The 25,588-nt window shown below is 44.0% G+C and overlaps 1 protein-coding gene and 1 pseudogene across 1 annotated transcript; one reads left to right on the forward strand and one right to left on the reverse strand.

The window, feature by feature from the left end:
* Nucleotides 1-4,464: 4,464 nt before the first annotated feature.
* Nucleotides 4,465-15,516, reverse strand: LOC136643637 (stromelysin-1-like). Its single transcript, XM_066618807.1, has 10 exons — nt 15,367-15,516; nt 14,718-14,962; nt 13,340-13,488; nt 13,013-13,141; nt 11,913-12,074; nt 10,341-10,479; nt 8,760-8,893; nt 7,456-7,615; nt 6,013-6,116; nt 4,465-4,780 (listed from the first exon to the last, which is right to left on the reverse strand). The coding sequence occupies exons 1-10, from the start codon at nt 15,472-15,474 to the stop codon at nt 4,677-4,679; spliced, it is 1,434 nt and encodes a 477-aa protein (XP_066474904.1). The 5' UTR covers nt 15,475-15,516; the 3' UTR covers nt 4,465-4,676.
* Nucleotides 7,107-7,223, forward strand: LOC136646374 (5S ribosomal RNA; annotated as a pseudogene).
* Nucleotides 15,517-25,588: the final 10,072 nt, after the last annotated feature.

Here is a 25,588-nt window from a genome sequence, read left to right on the forward strand (position 1 = left end):
ATTTTGTGGTTTGTTGACACCACTGGGTCTTCCATGAGTTCTTGAACCTCTGAGAACCCTGAAGTCAGTCATTGCTGCATTGTAAGGAGAGAAAGAAAAGAAATTGAATCAATATATATGTATTTTTAATATAAATTATTTCTGCAAAGCTATTTATCTCTTCCCCTATATATTGCTGAGTAATAAAATAATTTATATTTATAAGATATATATGGTGTTCTTGGTTTATTTTCTTTATGCAATTCTGAAGTCATAGTGTCATATAATGGCAAGGATAGGAAGGACATGTGGTCAACTCCCTGTTCAAAAGCCATATCCCCCCACACCACCTTGACCGTATTGCTTAGTGAAATTTCCTAGACAGCTTCATGCCACCTTTCTCCTGAATGATTCCCAAAAGATAGTCACATTGGAGGCAAAAATATTTGTTCATTTGAAAGGCTTTCAGGGAGTATCCCTTGACCATCATTTGAGAAAGCTTAGTGGTCCAACAAAACAACCAACAAAATGGAATGATAGACTGCAGTACTTTCAAATGGAAGAATTGCTGACCTAAGCAATGCAGGATACAGTGGACTGCAAATGGAGTTTCTGTGTGAGAACAAAGTGCTTATTTCTGGCATCATCATAATGATGTCACTTCCTGCTCTCAACTTCCGGACCTCGACAGGCGCCATGAATACCATTCGGCCCACTCTATGAAATGAGTTTGACACCCCTGTTCTAAAGTATTATTTTCCCATATAGCAGTGTATGTGTGTGACTTAGAATGTACTTGGGACAGAGGTGAGATTTGAACCAGAGTCTTCCTGATATGTAGGTCAAGGTCAAATGAGCCATTATGTGGAATGCATAAGATGATCCGGTGTTTTGGTGTTTGAAAATAGCATGCCTGAAGAGGAAATGGGGGAAACTACAGCTGGGGTAGGAGGCTAAAGGACCTTGCCCCTCATTGCCCTCAACCACTGGTGTGGTACTTTAGCTGGGGAAAAAATCCTTTTGGCTTTCAATGGAAGATTTACTCCAGTTAAAATAGGGAATCTCAACAAAATGTACACACACTTTGTTGTAACAAATTTATTGTGCTATAAAATTCACATACATACTATAGAACTATAATTCACACATATATTGCATAAAGTGTATACACAGAAGCAGTTACTGGAACCAGTTAATTAATTAATTAATTAAGAATGTTTTGCATTCTTTTGCAAATGGCTTTAGAAAGCACCTGAAAGATCAATCTGCCTATATTGGCAGGAATGTGCAAAATGCTCAGTTTCTCATTCATGTTTAGCACCCTGCCAGCCTCACAGTTTGGAGGTCAGCTTTCCTTATGGGGAAAGAGTTTGTTTTTGGGAGGGGTTTTTAGAGAAAAAGCTTGAAGGGAGTATGATAGACATTAATAAAATTAAAACAGCACATAATGTGGAAAGACTTTATACTTTCATTCTGTTAATGAAAATGATTTGTGGGAGAGTTAGAACTGTTGACAAATATGTGCCATTAACATGTAGAAGTCAATGCTACCAGCAGTGGTGAAGACCATTAGATTAAAAAAAAACAAAACCTATAAAATTTCCCCACAAAGAGAGAAGGAACATCATGCCTTCCCCGCTGTTGCTCTCAATGACATACTATCCCTGCATCTGGATATTCAATGTAGCCATCATGGTAAATAAGCACTGATAGACCTATAGTCCACCATAAATGTTTGGAACCAACTTTTAAAGTCATCTAAGCCAGTGAGCAACAATAATAATAATAATAATAATAATATACAGTATTTATATACCGCCTTTCTTGGTCTTTATTCAAGACTTTATTCAAGGCGGTTTACACAGGCAGGCTTATTAAATCCACGCAGGGATTTTTACAAATTGAAAGAAGGTTCTCTCTTTCAAGAACCACCACATTCAAGCTGTTACACTCCGATCTGGTTTAACATTCTGGCCTCCATCCTCCCATGCTCCGAGCAGATGGAACAGCTCAGCTGCAGCTTGTCAGCTGCTTCAAGGTCGCACGGTGCCGGTGGCCTCGAACTGGCGACCTTGTGGATGTTAATCTTCAGGCAAATGGAGGCTCTACCCTCTAGACCAGACCTCCTGCCCCATTCAACAACATTCAAACTTCTCACCCCCCATATTCACTTCCTCTCCCTATTCAACAAGCTGTGGGAACTCTGTGTGATCTGAAAGACTGCATACAAGCATAACCCATGAGAACATTTTTTTCTGCAATAATTATAAACTTTAGGAGACTTTCGCAGAGTTACTCTAACTCTTTCCTCTTCCCAGTTCCCATTTTCACCAGAATTCACAATTCACTTAATAACCCCCCCCCAATAGTCATCCTTATGCCCATTGTCTCACTACTCATCTCCCTCCTTTCAACATAACTTTCCACCACCATCCCCAATATTAGCCCCCCACATGTTCTCCTCTGTATGATCTCACCCCCACCAGGTTCTGGGGTCCACAGTCATCTAAACTAGTGACCAACAACACCCAAACTTCCCACCAGCGGCATTACTAAGGTTGGTGTCACCTGGTGCAGTAATTCATGGTGTCACTTCCTATTAATTTTATTTAGCTATATAAAGCAAACACCAGTGGCCAACTTGATGACACTCTTACAACTGAATAGGAGTTTTAGTGTTAGCTCTGATACATGGAAGTGAGATCAGACTCATACTAATACCTTATTGGTTCCCTGCTGTGCCAAAAAAAATCCCATTGGCTCTCAGAACAATTAGACTCTTAGGTCAGTTTTGAGTTAAGGAAATCCACTTTTTGTCACATAATGGCAGTTGAATTTTGTTTTTCTGGTTATTTGGCTATATCTTTTGGTAGAATACAGATAATTCAACGTGGTCTGTGACATTACATTCTGCATTAAATTTCCTATTGAATGATATATTACAGTACATCATGGTATTATTCATAAATACCAAGGTTTCCATAATTTTGGCCACTAGTGCTGTCACCCCCCCCAAGGGTGTCATCTGGTGTAGTCTGCTTCCCGCACCCATCTAGCTATGCCACTGCATTGTCTCTAAATGAAACTTCCATATAAAAAGTAATCGTACTTTTGAGGAGCAGGAACCTGAGATAAAGAAAGGGAAAGGACATCACCATGTCATCCTTTAGAGTACCCTGAGGTATCTGACTAATACTGGACACAGAATGTGGGATCATGTGGGTTTCAGTTGATCCTGCATGGGAATTCTTATGATGGTGCATGGACCTTAGGATAAGAATCATTGGCTTAGAGCCCAATCCTATGCATGTCTACTCAGTTCCATTATAGGCAGGAGGTCTGGTCTAGAGCAGGGGTGTCCAAAGTTTTTGGCAGGAGGGCCACATCGTCTCTCTGACACTGTGTCGGGGGCTGGAGGGGGGGAAAGAATTCATTTACATTTAAAATTTGAATAAATTTACATAAGTTTACATAAATGAATTTATTAAAGATGAACTTATATGAATGAATGAAGGTCTTGCAATAGCTCAAGGCCTATAAAAGGCCTTGCACAAAGCAAGGCTTGCCTTTCCTTTGCTGCCACTGCTGCATCACAGATGTGAAACAGCAAACAATAGAGGGAGCCCTCATACCACAGCTCATGCAAAAGGTCGAACAGTTGGCCATCATGCTGAGAGCAGTTGCATCGGGCCAATGTGGGCTCCAACAAATCTCAGGAGGGCCAGAGGCTCATTGGAGACTGGGGGCTCCCTGAGGGCCGCATTAAGAGGCCTCGAGGGCCGCAAGTGGCCCCCGGGCCGGGGTTTGGGCACCCCTGGTCTAGAGGGTAGAGCCTCCGTAGCCCGAAGATAACATCAGAAGGTCGCCAGTTCGAGGACACCAGCAGCTGCCTGAACGGCTGAGAATGGCGAGACCTTGAAGCAGCTGACAAGCCAAGCTGAGTGATTCCACCTGCTCTTGGTGTGAGCAAGAAGCATCTTGGCTGCCCTCCATGTGAGAGATGGAGCGGCTTGTCAGCCTGCGTGGGAGAACTGGAGGCCAGAAGTGAGACCAAACCAGGAAGATCCATTCTGAAATGTTGTTGGTTCTTGACAGAGAGAACCTCTATGATTGTAAAAATCCCCTTGAGGGATTTAGAAATGCCTGCCTATGTAAACCGCCTTGAATAAAGTCAGAGGAGTAATCCAATGACCAGAAAGGCGGTATATAAATACCTAGTTATTATTTATTATTATCATTATAGTCAATTGGTCTTACTCCCAGGTAAGTGTGGATAGGATTGCAGCCTTAGTATGGTCAATACTGTGGGGGGAATGTGGTTTTTGAACAAGGAGTTGACTACCTGGACTTTGCATCCATGCCATTTGACACTATAACTTAGAAACGGCATAAAAAGAAATAAGCCAAGACCACCTTGTATATATCTTACAAATATAAATTACTTTATTACTCAGTCATACACAGATGAAGAGATAAATACCTTTGCTGAAATAATTTATATTAAAAACACATACATGTATGTTCAATTTCTTCTTTTCTCCTTACAATGCAGCGATGACTGACTTCAGGGTTCTAGAAGGCTCGTGAATCCAAGGAAAACCCAGTGAAGCCAGTAAACCACAAAATAATTTATGTTTGATATCCAGTGAAGCTGATGTTGTCTTTGTCTTGGTTACTTTGCTCTCCTACTTCCCATATCACTGGCAGCCAAACCAACTGTTGCTCTTCTTCATACCAAGAAATCTTCTGCTCTTGCTGTCAAACTCATATTGCTCTGAGCCACTGAACAAATACAGGTGTCCTAAAAAAGTAATGAGAAGGGTCAGGTCTTGGCAGCTGAAGCAGCATGACAAATTGTGTCCCCCATTAACAATAATATGCCAGCCCCCACTCCTTCCTCTCTCCAATGTTCTAACTCAGCATTCTCATCCCTTCCACTGTTCTTCTTCCTGTCCATCCCTCTCTTCCTTGTCCAAGGCAGGGAGTGGAAGGAGAAGGAGGAGCAGTGAAGGCATGTGGGTAAACACAGGTAACCCTGCCTAGCAGGGTTCTGCTACCTGAGGCAACTGCTTTACTTGGCCACATGGATGGACCAACCCTGAGAAGAGTCAACTCTGACTCTAGGAAGCATAATGAACACTCAGATCTTGTTATCACTGTTCCCTCTCTTTCAGCTTTCCCTTTCCATTTCTAATCACGGGGACACATGAAACATAACATTCAAAACAGGGAAAGGTATACAGAATCCTGACTCTTTACCAAGGAATGTATTGGTGTAAAAAAGTAGAAGAATAATAGAAAATGGTGCGCTTCATTGCTGCATCCAGCTGATGCATGCCCAGTGACATGCACATAAGGTGTAAAAGATTCCTTCTCCCACACCAATGGAATGTTCCTGCCTGTACAACATGGAGCTCAGGAAATGCTCTTTAGATCTTTATTCCCGAATCTGGATTTATTTCCAGTTGATATGCTGAAGCCCTGGGGGAAGCCTCTTCCTTTATATGGATCTCTGTTGCTTGATCAGGGTGTTCTTTTGAAAACTGTTATCAGATACTGCCCTTTAGCTACTACAATCATATACTGTAGTCCTCATCTCCTCTATGGAGAACTCGTGCAAGGAAAGGGCCCTACAAGTAGACCACAGCTGGACATCTGCAAGAGGGATCTGAAGGCCTTAGGAGTGGCCCTCAACAGGTGGGAAACCCTGGCCTCTGAGCGGCCCGCTTGGAGGCAGGCTGTGCAGCATGGCCTTTCCCAGTTTGAAGAGACACTTGGCCAACAGACTGAGGCAAAGAGGCAAAGAAGGAAGGCCCATAGCCAGGGAGACAGACCAGGGACAGACTGCACTTGCTCCCAGTGTGGAAGGGATTGTCACTTCCGAATTGGCCTTTTCAGCCACACTAGATGCTGTTCCAGAACCACCATTCAGAGCGCGATACCATAGTCTTTCGAGACTGAAGGTTGCCAACAAGGTGAATGACAAAAGACTGGTTAACACATGAATGCACAAGAAGACCATTTTCTGCTCACCAGTTTGATAAAAAGCTGCATCCACTTTAGACCCAGCTTCAGGGAAGTCAACTGCTATCTTTCTTGGATAGCCCTTCTCCATGGAGCTCTTGGTTTCATCATATCTAAGACATAATTAGGGTGACAATTAATACAACAGAGAAGATGTTTTTGCTGGCTTAGGGCCCTTTCCAACTTTCCAGTGCCAATGTAACTGCAATGCAGCCCCAAGGTAAGGGAACATTTGTTCTCTTACCTTGAGGAGGCCTCCATGACTTACCCCCTCACTGCAGCATGCAGCACATGCCCTGTTGGCACAGCTGCATTAGTGATGGAAAGTTGAATAGGATTGGGCCCTTAGTAGCCATCACTTTTTCATATCACCAAAAGCAGCTCCATTGAACCTTTTTAGACGTGAACCGGTATTTCAAGTGGGAAAAGACATGAAAAATAACATGTAAAGTGAAGCAGGGGCAAACTCGCTTTTCATCCAAATATCTGAATCTTCTTCACTGTGTATGAGGTGGTGGGGTAGCTTCATCCACAACTGTGCATCATGCTTCCTCAAGCTTTCTTGAATTCCTCAAGGGCCAACTGAGATATGTCATGGTAACTGTCTTAGCTGCTGTTGTCCAGGCTCACTTCTGGGGGGCAGATATGCTACCACCAGAGAGGAATGTATTTTTTAACTAAGACTGCCATATATGCCTTTTCTCCTGGTATGGTTGAGCCAATTGTCCTAAGCGTCCCTCAGCCCCAATCCTTTTGTGCAGACAGATACAATTTCCTCAGTCCTGATTGTTAGCATAATTCCTAAGAGTGCCTGAGACATTGTAAGTGCTGCACAAAAAGAGACCACTCACATCTCTGCCCACAGACTCACAAATGCATGAAACATGTAAGAAAAGGAGGCAACAGATATTGGAAATTCGTGGCATCTAAGAGCAGTGGATTGGGTTCTTACTAACAGGGTAAGGGCGCAATCCTAACCAACTTCAGAGCACAGACTTAGCCGCAACACCGCCCCAAGGTAAGGTAACAAACATGCCCTTACCTTGAGGAGGCCCCCTTGACTGTCTCCCCACTACAGGACGCAGTGCATGCCACATTGGCACAACTATAACTGTTACCCTGCACATGCCCGATCTCATCTGATCTTGGAAGCTAAGCAAGGTCAGGCCTGGTTAGTACTTGGATGGGAGACCGCCTGGGAATACTGGGTGCTGTAGGCTTATACCATAGTCTTTCGAGACTGAAGGTTGCCAACCATGATATCAGGGCTAGAAAGTTGGGTAGGATTGCTCCCTAAAACAATAAGTCTATGTGATGCTGCAAAACATGTAACTGAGTTGAGGATCAAGGGTGGACAAGCAAGTTTTACTCTAGTGCACATCAGAGAAGAATACATTTCTGGTGCAAAGAACTAGCATTCAAAAATGAGCTTTCAGGACTGTCCATGCTTACCTCCAGTACTTGTCACCAGAAAAGAAGTATGTTTTCTTTATACTTTCATCATAAACAGCTGCATCAACCTTCTTAACAACTTTCGGGAAGCCCAGGCTGTGGATGTTCTTTGGGAAACCTGGCTCGATAACAGTTGCCTTGGCAGCCCAGTATTTGTGTCCTGGAAAATATTTAAAAAAGCAGTTAGGAGTTTGAATGAATCTGGTTTGGAGGTCAAATAAACCAGAAGCACAGGGGCTTCTGTATTTCAATATCTCTCCAGGTGAATTACAAAAGACACCAGTGATTTCTTCTTAGGCATTCCTCTTGTTCTGAGTAATGGGAACTTGAAAATGATTGTGCCCAGTCTGTAAATTGCTGCATTTCAATGACTTAAATTATCTGTAACACCTTCACCTAAGTGGTCCTTATTGACCTCAGTAAAAGCTGAAGAGTCAGCAACAGCAAAAGCTGCACCCACTGACTCACTTCTGCCCAAGCCATGGTAAATGTTCTTTAACCCTTTCCCCTGAGTCTTCCAGATTTGGAACTAGCCCACCTCACCCCAGCACTGTCTGTTCTAGTGCCTGTCTGCTGGTATTCATTTGCATCTTTTTAGATTGTGAGCCCTTTTGGGACAGAGAGCCATTTAGTTATTTGATTTTTCTCTGTAAACCGCTTTGTGAACTTTTAGTTGAAAAGTGGTATATAAATACTGTTAATTAATTAATTAATTAATTAATTAATTAATTAATTAATTAATTAATTAATTAATTAATTAATTAATTAATTAATTAATTAACTGATGCTGCCCATCTAACTCCAGATGGGAAACCACAAGGAATGGCACTGAGCCTCCATTTACCCTATGTAAAGAAACAATACTTGAATACTTAGAAGCACCGCTCACTCTTTTCTCCATAAATTATTTCCTGTGTGTAGGGAAATCACTAAGGGTTAACTTTTTCGACTGACATTGACCTACTGGGCCATTGGCCGTGGCTCCCCATTAGAGCTACAATCCTATACATTGTATAGGGCAGTAGGTTTTTTGCGAGGATTCCGCTGCTTCCCTGGCTGATTTCCACAGCTCCCTGGGGAGAAACAACTCACAGTTGCTGATCACAAATTTGTTCCATTAGGGCAGCCACATTGCCCTAAATGTGAATGGTGAGACTTCCTTTGGTAATAGTCCAGAACTCCTACCTATGGACTCTTGTGCAACCCCTCCTATTCCAAAGCAGTCCACTGCTATCACCTCCTTGCCTTCAGAGTCAGTGATAAATTCAGGTGAGTAAGAAATGAAGGTGGCTTGGAATTATTACCTTTGAAAAGAAATACTATGTCTCTTTCTTTAACTTCATAAGCAGCATCGATGCCATGGCTCAAAGCTGGCCAAAAAGCAGAAATAGGATCCTTCTCAATCTCTCTTCTCCGAGAACTCTTCCGCCACATGGAGCTAAAAGGGGGGGAAAGATAGCAAGAATATTTAACTTAAGTCATATAGAAATTCCTGCTAGGAAAGTCCTGTGTGCATCCTGATTATTGACTGTAGCTGATGTGAACTTTATCAGATGGCCTTTGTCAAAATCACATGACAAAGGACAAAGGAAATAGACTTGTCTACTGGTCTACTAGTAGGACAATACTAGTAGTCAGGATGTCCAAGTTGGCTATGATGCTCAGTTGTTGCTGGAGGGAATTCTTTAAACCAAAAAGAAGTACGGAGGTTATATTGAAGAAAAGGGGCCTGGCAGTGGGGTACATGCCAGCTGTTTATATGTTGCCTCCCCAATTTTCTCTTATTTCTGTTCAAATCATACCTCCAGTACTTGCTTCTTCCAAATCTCTCTCCTCTTCTTCCTTCCCTCTGCAAGGCCCTCCTGAGGGTGGGCTGCTAGGCTGCTAATAAGAACTGACCAGAAACTGCTAAGTTTGGTCTCCCTTCCCACCCAGATACTGTTCTGTATTAAATCATGGACCTTGACAATGGTGTGAGTTGAATGGGAAGAGACAAAGGGTCCTGGAATAGTGGCTCATTGGCCTCTAGAGCAGTGGTTCTCAAACCTTTAGCACCGGGACCCACTTTTTAGAATGTGCATCTGTCAGGACCCACTGGAAGTGATGTTATGACAGGAAGTGACATCATCAAACAGGGGAATTTTTAACAACCCTAGGCTGCAATCCTACCCACATTCATCCAGGAGTAAGTCCCATTGACTGTCATTGTTAAAAACACACACACACACACACACACACACACACACATATATAAAAGCTTGTTAAAAGTACAGGTCTGTAACATTTCCCCACATACTATGGTAGCATCAGGTCTAATATATTAAAAATAAAATATTGAAATGAATGGGGATCCACCTGAAATTGGCTCGTGACCCACCTAGTGACCTAGTGGGTCACGACCCACAGTTTGCGAAACACTGCTCTAGAGAATGTACATCATGCAGTACTTAAAAAAATTAGTGAGGCAGATGTCAAAATTAATGGTTTTTTTTTTTGCAATGTTGTCATTGCAAGATTGGTTGCAATGGTTTTGAGTTGATTGAATTTTTCTATTGTTTAAGACAGGATTAGCAGCATGAGTTCCCCCTGCCCGTGAAAAATAGGAAAAATTAGCAGTGAAAATGGGGAGAACCAGGGCATGGGCAAATGTAAAGAAGCACTGATTGATTCAGAACTGGTTTATAATTTGGCACCAGGTAGTGATGGGAAAGTTGTGACTTAACCCTTTCCTTCCCAGTTGTTTCTACCCTCGCAATTGACAGTACAAGGTACTTTTCATATGGTGCCTGTGTGAGTGGGAAATGCAGCTGTGTGAGGGAGGGACAGAACTGAGCTGAGGACAGTGAATGGAGTTGAAAAGGTCCATCAATTGATGCCTAAAGTACCTGTCTTTAAAGAACAGAGTTTCTCCTCGCAGAGGCACAACAGCATCAAAAGCCAAGTGAGGGTCACACATATCTGATGATGGTGCTTCTGGTGGTGGTTCAGGTTTTCCAGATGGATTTTCCTTGCCTTCAGGGGGTCCTTGGAGAAAAATGTGAAGAGACAAACTGAAGAACTAACATGAATGGAAGAAATTCAGCTCACTGAAGCCGTAGGAGATTCTGTGGTAGAATGCAATATGAAGCTCCGTATAAATTCGCACACTCTTAATATTAGCTCCCTCAAATCTTACACAGAAGAGTGTGGGCTGATGAAAGGAGACCCAGAAGCCACTGAGCCATGTCAGGAATGCTAGAGTGAAGCTCCCAAACCCTTTTCCTCAGATATAAGCCCCATTACGTTCAATTGGGATTACTCCCAGATGACTACAGCCTTAATTTTTCTCCACTCAACAGATCAGAATTTCATAAGAACATAAGAACAGCCCCACTGGATCAGGCCATAGGCCCATCTAGTCCAGCTTCCTGTATCTCACAGCGGCCCACCAAATGCCCCAGGGAGCACACCAGATAACAAGAGACCTGCATCCTGGTGCCCTCCCTTGCATTTGGCATTCTGACATAACCCATTTCTAAAATCAGGAGGTTGCGCATACACATCATGGCTTGTAACGCATAATGAATTTTTCCTCCAGAAACTTGTCCAATCCCCTTTTAAAGGCGTCCAGGCCAGTCACCATCACCACATCCTGTGGCAAGGAGTTCCACAGACCAACCACACGCTGAGTAAAGAAATATTTTCTTTTGTCTGTTCTAACTCTCCCAACACTCAATTTTAGTGGATGTCCCCTGGTTCTGGTGTTCATTTTGAGGAAGACTGAGGCTGGCACAGAGTTGCACTTGCTGTTCCCAAAGTATAGTCCCATAGTGGGCATCTTTGGATTTATCCATAAAAACGAAAACATTTGCTCACAGATTTTAATAGGTAGGCAAATTGCTGAGCTGAGCAACTTCATACATCCTGTTAGCACCTGATAGACTGCTGGATCATGTGAAAGGCTACTATTTCAGACAGTCCCACTACTTGTGGAATTCCTGCCACCCCTAGGCATGAAGGGAACTGGCTTCTTTCTCTCTCCTCCCTCTCAAGGCTTTTCTCCACCAACCATCTCCCTCTATGGAAAGTTTGCCAATTGGTGGGATAGTGGACAGTCTAATTTTTTGGGGAGGGGGGGGAGAAAGAATGGGTAAGAAAGGGCTGCCTGTGCAATTTTTATGCGGAAAGGTCTTTGTGATTTGGTTGCCTGGTCTCTGGAGGCCTCCTAGTCTCTGGAGAGCAATGTGATTGGCTTGGGAGAATGACAAAAGGAAGGAGGGCCTTCTCATTCTGCTTCTCCTAGCCTTCTCTGTCCCCATAGCCAAACAAAGGGGACAGAGTAGGAGAATGAGGCAGCAACTGAGTGATGTACTAAGGTGACAGCATTGCTCTAGATGTGCTATGTAAAAGTGGGTACCAGGATGCTTCAGGGATCTGCTGGAATCAATCCATGCATTCAGCTGGCAGTCTTTGCTTACCATAAAGGAACTGGATGCCTGTGATGTCATCTTGGTGAAGCCTGAAGTTTCTGAGGTCTGTAGCTTGGTAGTATGGAAGCATTAGGGCCCCATAGACATTGGAATGTCCAAGACCCAGTGAGTGGCCAAACTCATGGGCAGCAACCAGAAAAAGGTTGGTTCCTGAAAGGACACGCAAAAAAGCATTAGCAACACAATTGCATATTGGTCTCCTGTACAATAAGCTCTTCTCTTGCATGCTTTTCACTTGGTCTTATTCTCTACTTCTAGCCTTGCAAGCATTCACCTCCAGTGAAGAAAGGTTCTGAAGCCTGAATTCTTGAAACTCAGAACATCTGGGTTTTTTTCCCCTCCCTATATGGACTGGCCCTTGGCCTCTATCTGGTCCCCTTGAGAACTTGGTAACTAGCAAAACCGTATGTGGATTTCTGTAAATATTACACCAATTAGCTTACTGATCCAAACCATTTTTTTAAATACCATACATAGCATAGGCCATGCAAAGTACCAGCATAAAAGGTTATTTTCTTAATTTTTATTTTCTTTAGGCAAGAATGCAAAAATATAACCAATACTGGAGCTGTGCGTATGAAAGTGCTAAAAGTTAGGGACTGAAGAAAGACATTCCCACTTTCAGGAACTATGTGGATAGTCTTGTGTTATTTCAACATATGCATAAGTTGTGTCCTGTCTACCTGAACTAGCAAACTATTACATATATATGCAACCCACTTGGGTTTCATTAAATCTCCGTTTTTTTCCTTCCTGCTGATGAATCCAGTATAGGAGGGTTTGTCAAGCACTCTGCAGGCCACAAGATATCATTTAGTGGCCATATCCAGTCTGTGGTCCCACCCGTAAACAACATCACTGTTCTTGCTAGAATAATAACCACAGACATTGCACTGACTTTAATGAAATCGCTATGAAACCAAAAGTGGAATGAAGGCTTGAAAGCAAATGTCAGGATTTTTTTTTTACAAGCCGCGATTCATGGCAAATCTACTACATATATAATTATTTTCATACCCTGAGACCTACATGGTACGTTTGTCTTAATATAGGCACAGTGTCGTGTTTAATAAAAGTATATGAAATACCCTTCAAATCCTTTGTCCAGAATTCATCGTCATCAAAGTGGGCATCTCCACTGAATGTCTGATAGCCAGGTGAGTAGGCGTGAGCCAGTTGTCCACCAGGCCCATCGAAAGAAACAAAGTCACCATGGTCTTTAAAAAGCAAAAGAAACCGTTTCGTTATTAGATTTTTCTCTGCAAACCACTTTGTGAACTTTTTTTTGTTGAAATGTAGAATACAAATGATGATGATGATGATGATGATGATCATCATCATCATCATCATCTTCTTCTTCTTCTTCTTCTTCCCAAGTTTATCTACTGATGCTTTATTTTTTATGAGTCACTTACATTGAACAGCAAAAGAGATCAGTATATCTGCGGAGTCGTCATACACTCTGGTGAAAGTCAAAGGGGTCACATCGCTCCACACTTTCCAAGCCCTCTCGATTGCCGTATCAACATCCACTCGCTCCATATTTGGTGTGTAGTTCTGAATGCTTTAGAATACACAGCAGGTGATGACATTTTGAAATCAGAAGTAGCACAGCTTAACAATTACTATCATAATTTTTTTTACCTCTTTGGTTGGCAGACTATTCTGGGTCAGGTACACAGAATTGTACTTGTTTGAAATATTAAACATTATTAAATTATTACTAACATAGTATTTGTTGTTTAAAACAAAGAGCTTGCCTGGCCATTAAGATGCTGAAATTGGCTTGAAATATTTGTACTTAACAGTCCTTGGGGACCCTTTGTACTTAAGAGCCCTTGGGGAGGGCACCAGGATGCAGGTCTCTTGTTGTCTTGTGTGCTCCTTGGGGCATTTGGTAGGCCATTGTGAGATACAGGAAGCTGGACTAGATGGGCCTATGGCCTGATTCAGTGGGACTGCTCTTATGTTCTTATGCCCCATCTTTTGCTATGGGCATGTTAATGTGCACTAAATAGAGAGTCCAAGATTTTCTGAACTCTACAGTTACTGCCAGTCTAGCACTAGATTGCTGGGGGCCATGATCTTTTGCATTAGTTTCCACTGCATCCTCCCCAACTTGTGATGCTACATTGGGTGCTACCCCAACCACCAATCCTGAGGGTCGGGGTAGACTGGCTTGATGGAACGTTTAATGGATATGGGATTTTAGACAGTGCCTGATCGAGTCAAGCCCTGATACCATTCCATATTTATGGTCCTATGGAACAGGAAGTCTCTTAATTCACATCATGTCCATTTATTCAGTTTTTTGGAATAAAAAACGTTTTAGCAGCCTTTCCTCCCCTCCCATGTTGCATATGCAATGGCACAGAAAAGATTTTTTTAAATTAGGTTTTCTACTTCCTCTTCTGGCCTTTATCTATGGTGGTGGTTGGCAACCTTCAGTCTCAAAAGACTATGGTATAAGCCTACAGCACCCGGTATTCCCAGGCAGTCTCCCATCCAAGTACTAACCAGGCCTGACTCTGCTTAGCTTCCGAGATCAGACGAGATCGAGAAGACAAACATTAAGGAGGTTCCTTGGTTCTGCTTCTCCAAGCTCTGGACACCCCATATGGGTTTGCCAGCTTATGCCTATCTGCTGCCTGCCTGCTCTTCTTCTGGTACTTCCACCTACCACCTACCACCTACCACCTACTATCATGCTCCTGCTTAGTCCCAGATGAGTGTTTTAAGAACAAAAATCGCAAAGCAGCATCTTCATTTCAAGAAGGTATATTGTGTTCTTACCTGTAGGTGAGGGCTTTCTTTGTCCACCTTGGAGAACCTGCAAAGGTGCTGAATTTCCCTACATCAGGAACCCCACACCTGGGCTTCTTCATGGCCTCCAAAGTCATTGGATCCACCTTGCCAGTCACTTGCAGCCCAAAGAATCTTTGCATTTCCCGTATTTTGGCAGCAGCAATGTGAGTGTGACTTCTACTTCTATCGGTAGGTGTATTTTCAGAATCTGGATAGTAGTTTTCCATGTATTTCTAGCGGAAGGAACGGATACGTTTGATCACTTATATCTTTACATCACATTTTCATCTGCTTAGAATGACGTTGTCTGCCTTTACTCTCAGTACAAGAGCAGAAGGGAAGTACTCATCTAGTGCGCCCATTTTACAGATGTAGAAACTGAAACCTACCAAGAGCATCTTACCCTAAGACAACTAGCACAGGATGGAACCCAACTGTCTCCAGGCTACATCTATGCACAGGTTCACACTGGTTGCCAGTTTACAACATGTATTTAGGCTGCAATCCTATTCACACTTTCCTGATAGTACATTCCGCTGAACACAATATGACGTACTTCTGAGTAGACATGCATAGGATTAGCCCCTTAGTAAACTATTCCTAGTCTAATTCATATCCTTCAACCTTTGTTCATTACCTTAGCAAATGCCATGTCCTTATCTGAGACATGTTCCCCTTCTGAACCAATTGGCAAAGCACACCCAAGTGCTCCACAGAGGGCGATCACAAGTAGCAAGATCTTCATTTTTTTCGCTCACGTCTGTGCCTTGAGTTCCAGGTTTCTTCAGCCTCTGTGAATGGGTCTGTCTATGTGCTGGATGGATCCCTCTATATATAGTCCATGTTTGTTCTGTAAAATCAACAGGAGCATGACTCATAATTTTATAACTTCCTCTGACTTGCCAAGGACAAAAAATGCTCCTTTTTGCAGTGACACACAACATAACCCTGATTTGGAAATCCCTAATCAAATGGTTGACACTTCATGACCCCATCAGCCTGTCAGGACACACTGTGAGTGTGTGGCAGCCTTTTCCAACCTCCAGACAGGACTCTCTGATTTAGAGAGTTGGGCATTCAAATGTGTGTTTTGATTATCTGAATGATTCATTGATATATAATAAAATAAAAATTATTATTAAACCCTTAGGAAATTATATTATTAATAAATTAAGGAAATTATATATTAAATGCTTAGGAAATGACCATAATGGCACAATCCTGAAATGATGATGGGGCAGCGCAAGACCCTTATGGCACAAGCCAAAAAGCACTTTTGCTCCACCAGGAGAGCAAGGAGGCCGGCGTGAAAAGGCCTCCCGAGTCAGGCCAGTGCGGGAGCTTAGGAGGGCAGGTGGAGGGCAGGAAGAAGGCATTTTGGGGTGGGAATAGGGCGGGCATGCTCATGGGTGGGTGGCTGGTGATGGGGGGTGGGGCCAGGATCCGGCACTTATGCCAGATTGTATCTCTGGTTCTGGGCAGCCCAGGGCAGCTCCGGGCTGCTGAGATCTGTACCACTTCAAAAGGTGGCGCAGATCTGAGTAGCCCCATTGCGGTGCTGAGGCTTTACCTGAAGCGGTTCCCCTTGCCCTGGATGGAGCCGCTTTGGGCCCCAACCCTGCTCTAAATGTGGACAGGCCCACCAGCCTGCCTGTTCCAGGGTAGGTTAGGATTGGGCTGCCAATGTGGAAAAAAAAATGTCTACAATTTTCAGGCATGTTCGTGAACACACTATGTGTTGTTGTTGTTGTTATGAGCGGAATTAGTACAATTCTTAGAGCACAATCATATGCATTACTACTCAGAAGTATTCTATTCAGTGGGACTTACATCCAGGATAGTGTGTGTATAGGATTGCAGCCCCAGTTGTTTTGAAGGATATCACAGTCAAACATGAAATACGTGATAAGAGGTGTCCTCTTATTTTGATGTTCCTTTCTGCCCTCAAACCCTCAGTTTTTATGGTTGCAAACTTTCTGTTTCTTCTCCTGTTCCAGGGCAGCTGCCAATTAGAGGGCCGTGTGGGACCTGGCATAGTGGCCTGTGGAGGTGAGGTTCTGCTACTGCTTCTGTTTCTTCAGCCTTGCTCAAAATCCAAAGAAGAGTGCTTATTGGGCAATGTTGGTGGAACAGAGGTAGCAGTGGAGTGTGCTCTTTTCTACCTGGCACCATTGAATCGCACTACTTAACCGTTCCCATTTGTCCTGGCACGACACTCCATCAGACATGGGGTACCATGCAGAGGTGGGGCATCAGAGGTGGGACACTGCGGCACCGTACATTAAGAATGCCTATGGGTGGAGAAAAGATGAACCCTGGGGCCTCCTAGTAAGCCCTCCCCCCCCCCATTAAGCCCCAGATACTTCTTTTTTAAAAAGGAAAGAAACCCAGCCTCTTTTGTAGAAGCTGAAAGATGTCTCTGGGAAGAGAGGGAAATGAGGTCATGACACACACGTCCCAGCAAATCAGCACAATGCACAGCTAGTTTCTGCTGAAAACTGGCAGAACCCGTTTCCTGTGATATCAACAGCTGTTTATATGCTGTTAAAGCTGCAGCCCCCCCCCCAGTCAGCTATGGAGCCTCAAAATCATCGTCCATTTTGAGTGAAAACAGTTCCCCCTTTTATTACATTTACATAGAAAATTACTCCTGAAGCTGCCGGTTGTCCTTATGCAGCAAAAAACCACTTGGGGGGAAACTAGCCAATTTTGGAGGAGCAGTTTTCCACATGGAAATGATGTGGAGGGGGGGAGAGGTGAAACCCCCCTGCACTGTGATCTCAAGTGGAATTGGGGGTCCCTATGACTGTGTTTGGACATAAATAAGCTACTTCCTAGTTTAACTCCTTGCCAGTTTAGCATCTCATGCCTTTTGGCCTTTAGATAGAGTAGAATAGAATTTTGATTGGGCACCTATAATGCCTTTGGTACTTCGGTATGTTATGCTCATTTCCACCTAATTCTATGCAGCTATTGCTCTCACACATATGAACCCACATATGTACACTTTAGCATGTGCGCATGCGCGCGCGCGCGCGCACACACACACACACAGAGTTCTCTTTTCTCAATTTACTATAAGCTCATTTTGGGATGTCTGCAAGTTCCACAAGTGACCACAAATAAACACAGACCTTTCTTGCAGGAACTGACTCAGAAAAAGCCCCTTCTGACTGCTCAGTCTGATGTGATAGGAGCAAGAGGCCAAAAGTCCTGGCACACCTGCCACTCGGAAGGAAGGAGTAGGTGAGCCACTTGGGAGACGCTTCAATGCCTGCAATAGCGAAACACTCAGCTCTGACTCTTGGTCACAGCCCTTTGCAAATTAACAGCTATAATCTGTGTTTAGGGAAAAAACAGCAGATAAGGAGGACTCTTTCAAGCCTTGAGTAATTGATGGTTTTTCATTCCCAGTCCTCAACTGATCTGATATTCCACATTCAGGGAATGCTCTGTTTTCCTAGAGAGCATGTACTGGAGATGTTGGTATATTTCTAATATTAATTCATTGACAAGTAACACAATTTCTGTTTGTTCATAGTGCATTGTTGTGTATAGTGGACCGATCTTTGTGGTCACATTTTTGTGTGTAGAAAAATGTCACACAAGGGGAAGAAGATGGGCATGGGGAAGAGAAGTGTGCTTTTTCTTCTTTTAACTATTCAAACCCTCCCCCAAGTTCCCCTGATCCAACTAAAGAGACATTTATTATTTTTTGTCATGATTTTTAGATTGAGTTTTTTTTTGTAGAAGTGAATGCAAAATGGCAAAAAAGAATATTTTTTAGATTTGTTATGCAAAAAATAATCAATATTAAAATATGATGTACTCTAAGAAAAAAAGACAACATAACGCAAAACAGTCTCAAGGCAGCTGTCTAGTGTCACTGGTAAAATTTTACTTTAAAATTTTGCAATATCACTGGTGCAGGTCTGAGTAGATCCACCAGACTGACAGGGCAGTTGCGGACCTACCATTAGGTCTGATGGGGTAAATGCCCCGATGCGAGCCTCTAGGACCCCACGGAAGCCTCTCTGAGGCTCCTGACGGGATTGGAAACTGTGCTTCCGGTTTCCCAAAAGCACAGTTTATAGCATAGGGAAACCTCAGAGAGGCTTCCCCGATGTGGGGTCAGGTTGTGCAAGTCTCCATGAGCCTCGGGTGAGTAGGAAGGGGGCAGATTTTCACATGGGGGTGGCGACAGCCCATGGGGGAGCACCATCGCAGACCTTTGCCCCAGTCTGAGGAGGTTTGCCACTGTGACGGAGCTTATCCCAGCACAAGGGAACAAATATTTTCTTGCCCTCTGGAGGCCAAAACTCTCCTGTGGGGTGCAATGAACATCATGTTGGTGGTGCCATGGCATTGCCACATAGGAGTTACAGTGAATTGGGTTGCCCCTTGAATCAGGAATTGAATCAGGTGGATAAGGCAAATAAGGGAAACAGGAAAAATCTAAGTATAAAATAAACCCATTGGGGATTTATTTAAAGGGGGGAAGTGTTCATGGTCTTAGAGAAATAGGGGTGAACAAAGGTTTATTTTTTTTAAAAAAAACACCCCAAAAGTTAGGTCAGAAAACATTTGGCCATTTAGTCTGGGTGGACCTCTAACTCAGGAAGCCAGCTCACTTTTAGGGCCTTGACACTCCCAGGGTTTTCTCCGAGTCAGACAAACAGTCACTCCTTGATATCTAGTTTGGCAAAAACCCAACTCAGATATCGTAGTCAATTAAAGGAAAATGATTTACCAATGCATTTTCATTGTTCAACACAAGTCTTATTTATATCGCTCTCTGATACTATGGAGCTGGTACTCCATATGCAGATACCATCTCCTGCTCTCTTGATTCCTTGTCTTAGAGCCCAATCCTGTGGTCCACGCTGTGCCTCCACGGCGCGTACCACAGTTGCAAACGTGCCGCAAGGCATGTTTGCGGGGCTTACTGCCGGGTTCCCGCTGGAGCTGGTTCAGCTCTGGCTGGCACTGAGCCAGCGCGCAGTGGCAACCCACATTCTGTGGCTCAGCGGTCTTGGTGAATGCCGGGCTGCGGAATGGGAAATGGGGGCGTGATCGGGGGCATGGGGGAAGCGTTCTGGGGAGGGGGAGGCGTGGTCAGGGGTGTGGGGGGTGTTCCCGGGGGCGGGGGAGAGGCGGGTCCGAGGAGCCGAGCTCCATAGGATCTAGGGCACTCGGGCAGAGCTGCTCGCCCTACACAAGCGCCTTCACTGTAGCGGCGACCAAACAGTTGCCGCTAAAGTGAGTAGTCCCATTGCAGGACTGCTTCCCTTACTTGGGGGAAGGGGAAGAATGTCCCCTTGTCCCGAGGAGCCTCCTGTGGTAGCGCGGGAGGCTCTGGATCCGGCGGGAGCCCTTGTGGAGCTGCCGGGTCCCGCAGCGCTGGGCAGCTTAGGATTGGGCTGCCCATCCAACAAAATTTTCCTAGCATTACCCACACGAGATGATTTGAATCAATTTTACTCAGTATTCCATCTCCATAAATATATTGCTCCCTGAAAATCTACCTGGCTTTGTTCATTTATTCACAACTTTTCAAGATGGTGTCCACATTTCTCCTATCATTCTCATTTCATTTTCCTTCAGAACCAAGCAACTGAGTCTCCTTAATAAAATATCAGAAAAGGTAGACTGGATCTGGTTGTCATATAAATAATCACTGGAAACACAGAAAATATTTTCATAAGACAATAAGATCCCCCCTCGATCAGGCCAAAGGCCCATCTAGTCCAGCTTCCTGGATCTCACAGTGGCCCATCAGATGCCTCAAGGAATCTGTGGCAGATGCCACAGTGGCCCACAGATGCCTCAAGGAGTGCACAAGACAACAAGGCACCTGCATCCTGGTGCCCTCCCTTGCAACGGGCATTTTCAACTAAGCAGTAATTAAGCTTTGAGCTACTTGGATTTGTACAGAAAGGGTTAAGTCTGAAAGAAAGAGAAGTCAAAGTTAAAACCAAAGCTATGAGCCGATTCCATAGAGAGCATGGAGGCTCCTCCCCCACATTTGTCATAGGTGGAAAACATGGGTTTGGGAACCGACGTTTGGTTCGTAATATATCCTCCCATCCTTAGATCCAACTAAAGAAAGCATCCAAGTGCAACATCTCAGCTAGATAAACAGTTCAGCCTAATACAGTAAGTGGTTGATGACCGTCTGCTTAATGAAAATAAAGGCAGCAATTGACTTTAGTGGTTTTATGACATAGGAAAGGAAACTATGTAAATGAAGGAGTTTTGGAAATTCCTTGATTAGACATGAAGATTTCTTGCCACGTGTCAGAATTTCTCCCTCTTCCCTCCCCACATTGGGAAATTGGTTTTAGAAAACATTGGTGTTCCCTGGGCAAATACCCAGTCTCTGCCAAATATCTATGTGGCAGTAACATCTACCTGCCAAGCCTTAATGCCATTCCACTCTTCCCCTCCCTCTGTGTTTCACCTTTGATTTTCTTTTCCTTGGTGATGTAATATTAATAACTGCAAGACCACTGGAAGACTAGCCTGTGACAGCGCACTTGCTTTGCACAGAGGAAATCTCCAGTTGGTATCTCCAGTAGCAACATCTCATCATGGTGAGAGTCACTGTGTCTGCTCATGAAGTTCTGTTTGAGAAAACAGCCATCATGGCTTTTCTATTCGTCTGCATTCTCATGCATGATCTGTCATTTTCTACGTCCCCTATCATTTGGTTGCAAAATCACACCTTTTCACCTCAGTGGCGTAGTTAGAGGGGGTGCAAAGCACTAAAGCTTTGCAGGGAGCCTCACTGTGGTGTGCAAGTGGCCTCTCCCTCTCCCCTTCAGAGCCATTCCAGGCAGGGGGAGCAAAATGGAGTTGTTTACCAATCCAGAGGGGAGGGGGAGGGGAGGTGCCTCTTGCATGCCATACTGAGGCTCCCTGCAAAGCTTTAGTGCTTTGCACCCCCTCTAGCTACACTACTGCTTCACCTCATTGCGTTCCTGAGCACCTTTCATACACATTTCAAAGGGCTCTGTGGTTAAATGCTAATTTGACAATTGACCCACAATTGAAGTGTGGCAGGGAATCTGATACGAGTTGAAACATTTCATATCTGATGAAAGCAAAACAAAGACTTGTGGGATTACAAGTAAGAAATGAGAGAAGGAAGGAAACACTCGTCCTTCCTCCCTAAGACCTGTGTCAGGTCACAGGCTTGAGATTCCTCCCTAAGACCTTGGAGAGCTGCTGCCAATCACAGCTTGGTTAACAGTGCAGTCCTATGTGTGACTGATCAAGGTAAGAGTGTAAAGGATTGTGGCTTAAATGGATCAGTGGTATGACCTAGATGAGGCAGTGTTACGTCAATACTGTGTCAAGAACCTCACAGCCCAAACCTAAGCGGGCCTTATGCCACTGGAACTAGCATTTCAGCAGTGTAAGGTACAGCAAAAGGTGACATACCATATCACAGAGCTAGGCCACCACTGCAGGAGGTGAGTGGCAACAGTAGCCCACCATCAGATCTTCCGTGTCCCCCAGTGATAGTAAGTCAGTGCAGTGGGGATGGGAGGGAGGTAGAGAGGGGACAGAATGGGAAGGAATGGGGAGGGGACGTGGTAGAATGTGCGTGGATCATAGGCTGGAAGGGGGCAGTATTGGTGGCAGCAGTGCCACTGATATCCCATCCTCTCCCCCTTCCTGGCCTTGATCCACCTTCCTGAGTTCATCCAGACTTGTGCCAGCGAAATTGCTGTTGCAAAGCTGGGTAGACCTGTTTCAGCGCCAGAGCCCCCAGGTAAAGGAACAAATGTTCCCTTATGCAGAGGAGACCTCTGGCACTGCCCCCGCCCCCATGGGATGGGGTGTACCTACATCTGTGGGAAAGGATAGGATTGGGACTTTAAAGCAGTACTCTAGGTAATAGTACAGGTAAAGGATGATACACTATTTGGCTAAAAGGTGCCCTACAGTTCATCTAAATCCGTGTGTGGCAATGCAGTGTCACCAGCATGGCTACTGCTGCATCCATGTGGGATTTTTGGCTGCTGGAGGTCTCCGCAGGATGAAAGGACATTTGTGCCCTTGCCCTAGGGAAAGCCCCAGTAGCCTCCATAGGTCAACTCAGACCCGTGCCAGCTTGTCTGTGTTAACCTGGGAAGGCGGATCAGGCCCTGGAGGTGGGTCAGGATTCAGCGGGTGCTGTCATTGCTGATCCCATCCTCTCCCAGGTCCCTACCACCCACCTTGTAACAATGTCATGCTCAATGCAAATCACCCAGGTGGTTGTTTCTGCAACTTACTTTGGGGAACATTTGGACCTTAGTAAAGTACACCTTTTGAGGAAACAGCTTTCCGTCTCCTACTGTGCTGAGCAAAGTGGAAGTAAGTTTGAGCAAGCCGCTCTCAGATGTGGTCATGATCAAGATAATCTCAACCTGCCCCAGCTAGTCCCATTCGGGTTTTAAGGGTCACAGTTTAGAATCCATTTATCAGAGAACAAATGCTTCGGTGAGGATGATCATTTGTGCTGTATTTTGAAACAGGACTAATCATAGCAGCAATAAATGTATAGGCTGCAGGGGCAAGAATACTAGGAATAAATGCTATGCAGGATAGTGACTTCGTTTGCATACTACGCTAAGATTTTGAATCTGCTTTTTCTCAGTTCCGTTTAGCTGTCGGTTACGTCATGCATCCCTCTTTTGGATGGATCACTGATCATTAGATAAAGACAGGATCAAGCTTTAAAGCCAGTATTGTCTGCTATCTGATGTATGAGAAGACCATCCTCCTACAACAGCACAGGTTGCCTATCTGTACTGTGACCCTGCACATGCCCAATCTTGTCTGATCTCTGAAGCTAAGAAGGCTCAGGCCTGGTTAGTATTTGGATGGGAGACCGCCTCGGAAAACCAGGTGCTGTAGGCTTACACCGTAGTCTTTCGAGACTGAAGGTTGCCAACCAAGCACACAACTGAACATTTGCATTTTGCTTCTAAAATATCTTTGATGGGCTCCTGATGTGACATGATGTGAAAAGTGAATGACATTCACATTCCGCTTAGAAAATCATCTTCTCGTTGGGAGTGAACCACTTATGTCAAACCTTTAGGGCATTAAAAGCAGGTGTTAACAAAACCTCACCTTGGAAACATTCTACTGTTCCCTAATTTCCCTATAAAGAAGAGATTTTATATAAATTGCAAATCGTAAAATTTCATTTGTGCAGTTTAATATTCCTCATTTTGCCCACGTTCATTGGCTTCTCCAGTTCCTTCATGGTCTTCTGTTTTCTTACTGGATGCTTAAAAGCAACTGTTTTTGCTTTGGTCCTTTCCTTGACTTGCCTTTTGGGTAATGTTTGCATGACTTCAGTTTCACAATCTGCACCTTTCCCTCCTTCTGTTTAAACAGGGTTTGAAAACATGCCTCGGCCTAGCAAACCTGTCTTGACTTCTAATCTCCGCTCCCCTTCTCCTTTCCCCCTACCTTTTGTGTCCTTTCCCCTTTGTTCATGTGTTGCCTTAGACTGCAGGCCTTCGGGCAGTACTTGTTCCTTTCAATATAGTTCCCTGAATCACCTCGCTGTTGAGACATGGTAAAAATGATGACTATGTTGCTTTATTTTAAAGTGAGCTATTGTGCTCTCATAAGCCGACATGGGTGTTGCTATTGAAAAGTGGGGCATGAGTTTAATTAATTAATTAATAGAAGAAACCAAAACTGAGACACACGGGCATTTCCAAAATTCTGACCAGATGGAAAGGCACTGTGTCAATGAGTATTCACGAGCATCTCTCAGTCTTTTCCAGTAACATCTCCACAGATTGGATCATATGTGGTTTGGAAAGAATTCTGGCACAGAAGATCATATCTTAAAATTGTTCAGAAATTTTCCCAAACTACATGTTTTTTTAATCATATATGACAAAGATGTATTTATTTAACACGGGGATTTTCAACCAGAGTGCCATGGCACACTGGTGTGCCATGAATGGTCTGCAGGTGTACCATGGGAATTTGGGGGAGTCTCATTTATTATTAGGGCTATTGGGGGATGTTAGGCCCCCACCAGCAGCATGGTGTGCCTTACCAGTTATCAAAAAGCTGATGGTGTGCCTTGTCAATTTTAGTACATTGTCAGTGTGCCCTGAGATTTAAAAAAAGGTTGAAAATCACTGATTTAACACCTTACTGGCAGCCCAATCCTATCCACACTTTCCTGGGAGTAAGCCCTATTGACTCTAATGAGATTTACTTCTGAGTAAACATGTATAGGATTGGGCTGTGGATCTCTGAAATTATGTAGAATCTTAGATTGGCTGAGATTTTTGGTACAGGGTGGCAATTACACAATGTCTATAATACTGGGTGCACTTTTCATGGGGAACTGAGAAAAAACCAAAGCATGGAACAAAAGAGTTTTAATGCCAAGCATCAGAGATCAATGGAACTACTGTATTTAAAGAAATCAAATCAGTGGTCCCTCCATATACAGAAAATCATGACAAACATTGTATACTACAGACAAGCCACTGATAGCTCAGGGGCTCAACATGACCCCCCGAGATTTACCACCTGGCCCTCATCATAGCCCCCAAACTCAACCTCCTTATGTATTACTTTCTTGAATAACATGGCAACAGGCTCTTTATATCACAGTAAATGGTCACCCTGCGCCAGCAGAGTACATGCTCTGCCAGCATAGTTTGACACAAAAGCACCATAAAATGCTTTGCAACAGCGTTGGAGTGTGCGTACCTTGGCTCAACGATCTCCGACACTCTTTCTCTCGATACCGAGCTAAACAAGCGCATTGGTAAAGCAGCTACCACGTTTTCCAGACTCACAAAGAGAGTCTGGTCCAACAAGAAGCT

This window comes from Tiliqua scincoides, chromosome 3, assembly GCF_035046505.1.
Source record: "Tiliqua scincoides isolate rTilSci1 chromosome 3, rTilSci1.hap2, whole genome shotgun sequence".
NCBI lineage: Eukaryota > Metazoa > Chordata > Lepidosauria > Squamata > Scincidae > Tiliqua > Tiliqua scincoides.

What these genes read in the sequence shown, in the direction of transcription:
- LOC136643637 (XM_066618807.1), bottom strand. Translation starts at nt 15,474, where the DNA reads ATGAAGATCTTGCTACTTGTGATCGCCCTCTGTGGAGCACTTGGGTGT. An exon ending in AGGACATGGCATTTGCTAAG is followed by an intron (nt 14,963 to 15,366) that starts GTAATGAACAAA and finishes TCCTTCCGCTAG; the next exon opens with AAATACATGGAAAACTACTA. An exon ending in TCTGGTGACAAGTACTGGAG is followed by an intron (nt 6,117 to 7,455) that starts GTAAGCATGGAC and finishes ATTATGTCTTAG; the next exon opens with ATATGATGAAACCAAGAGCT.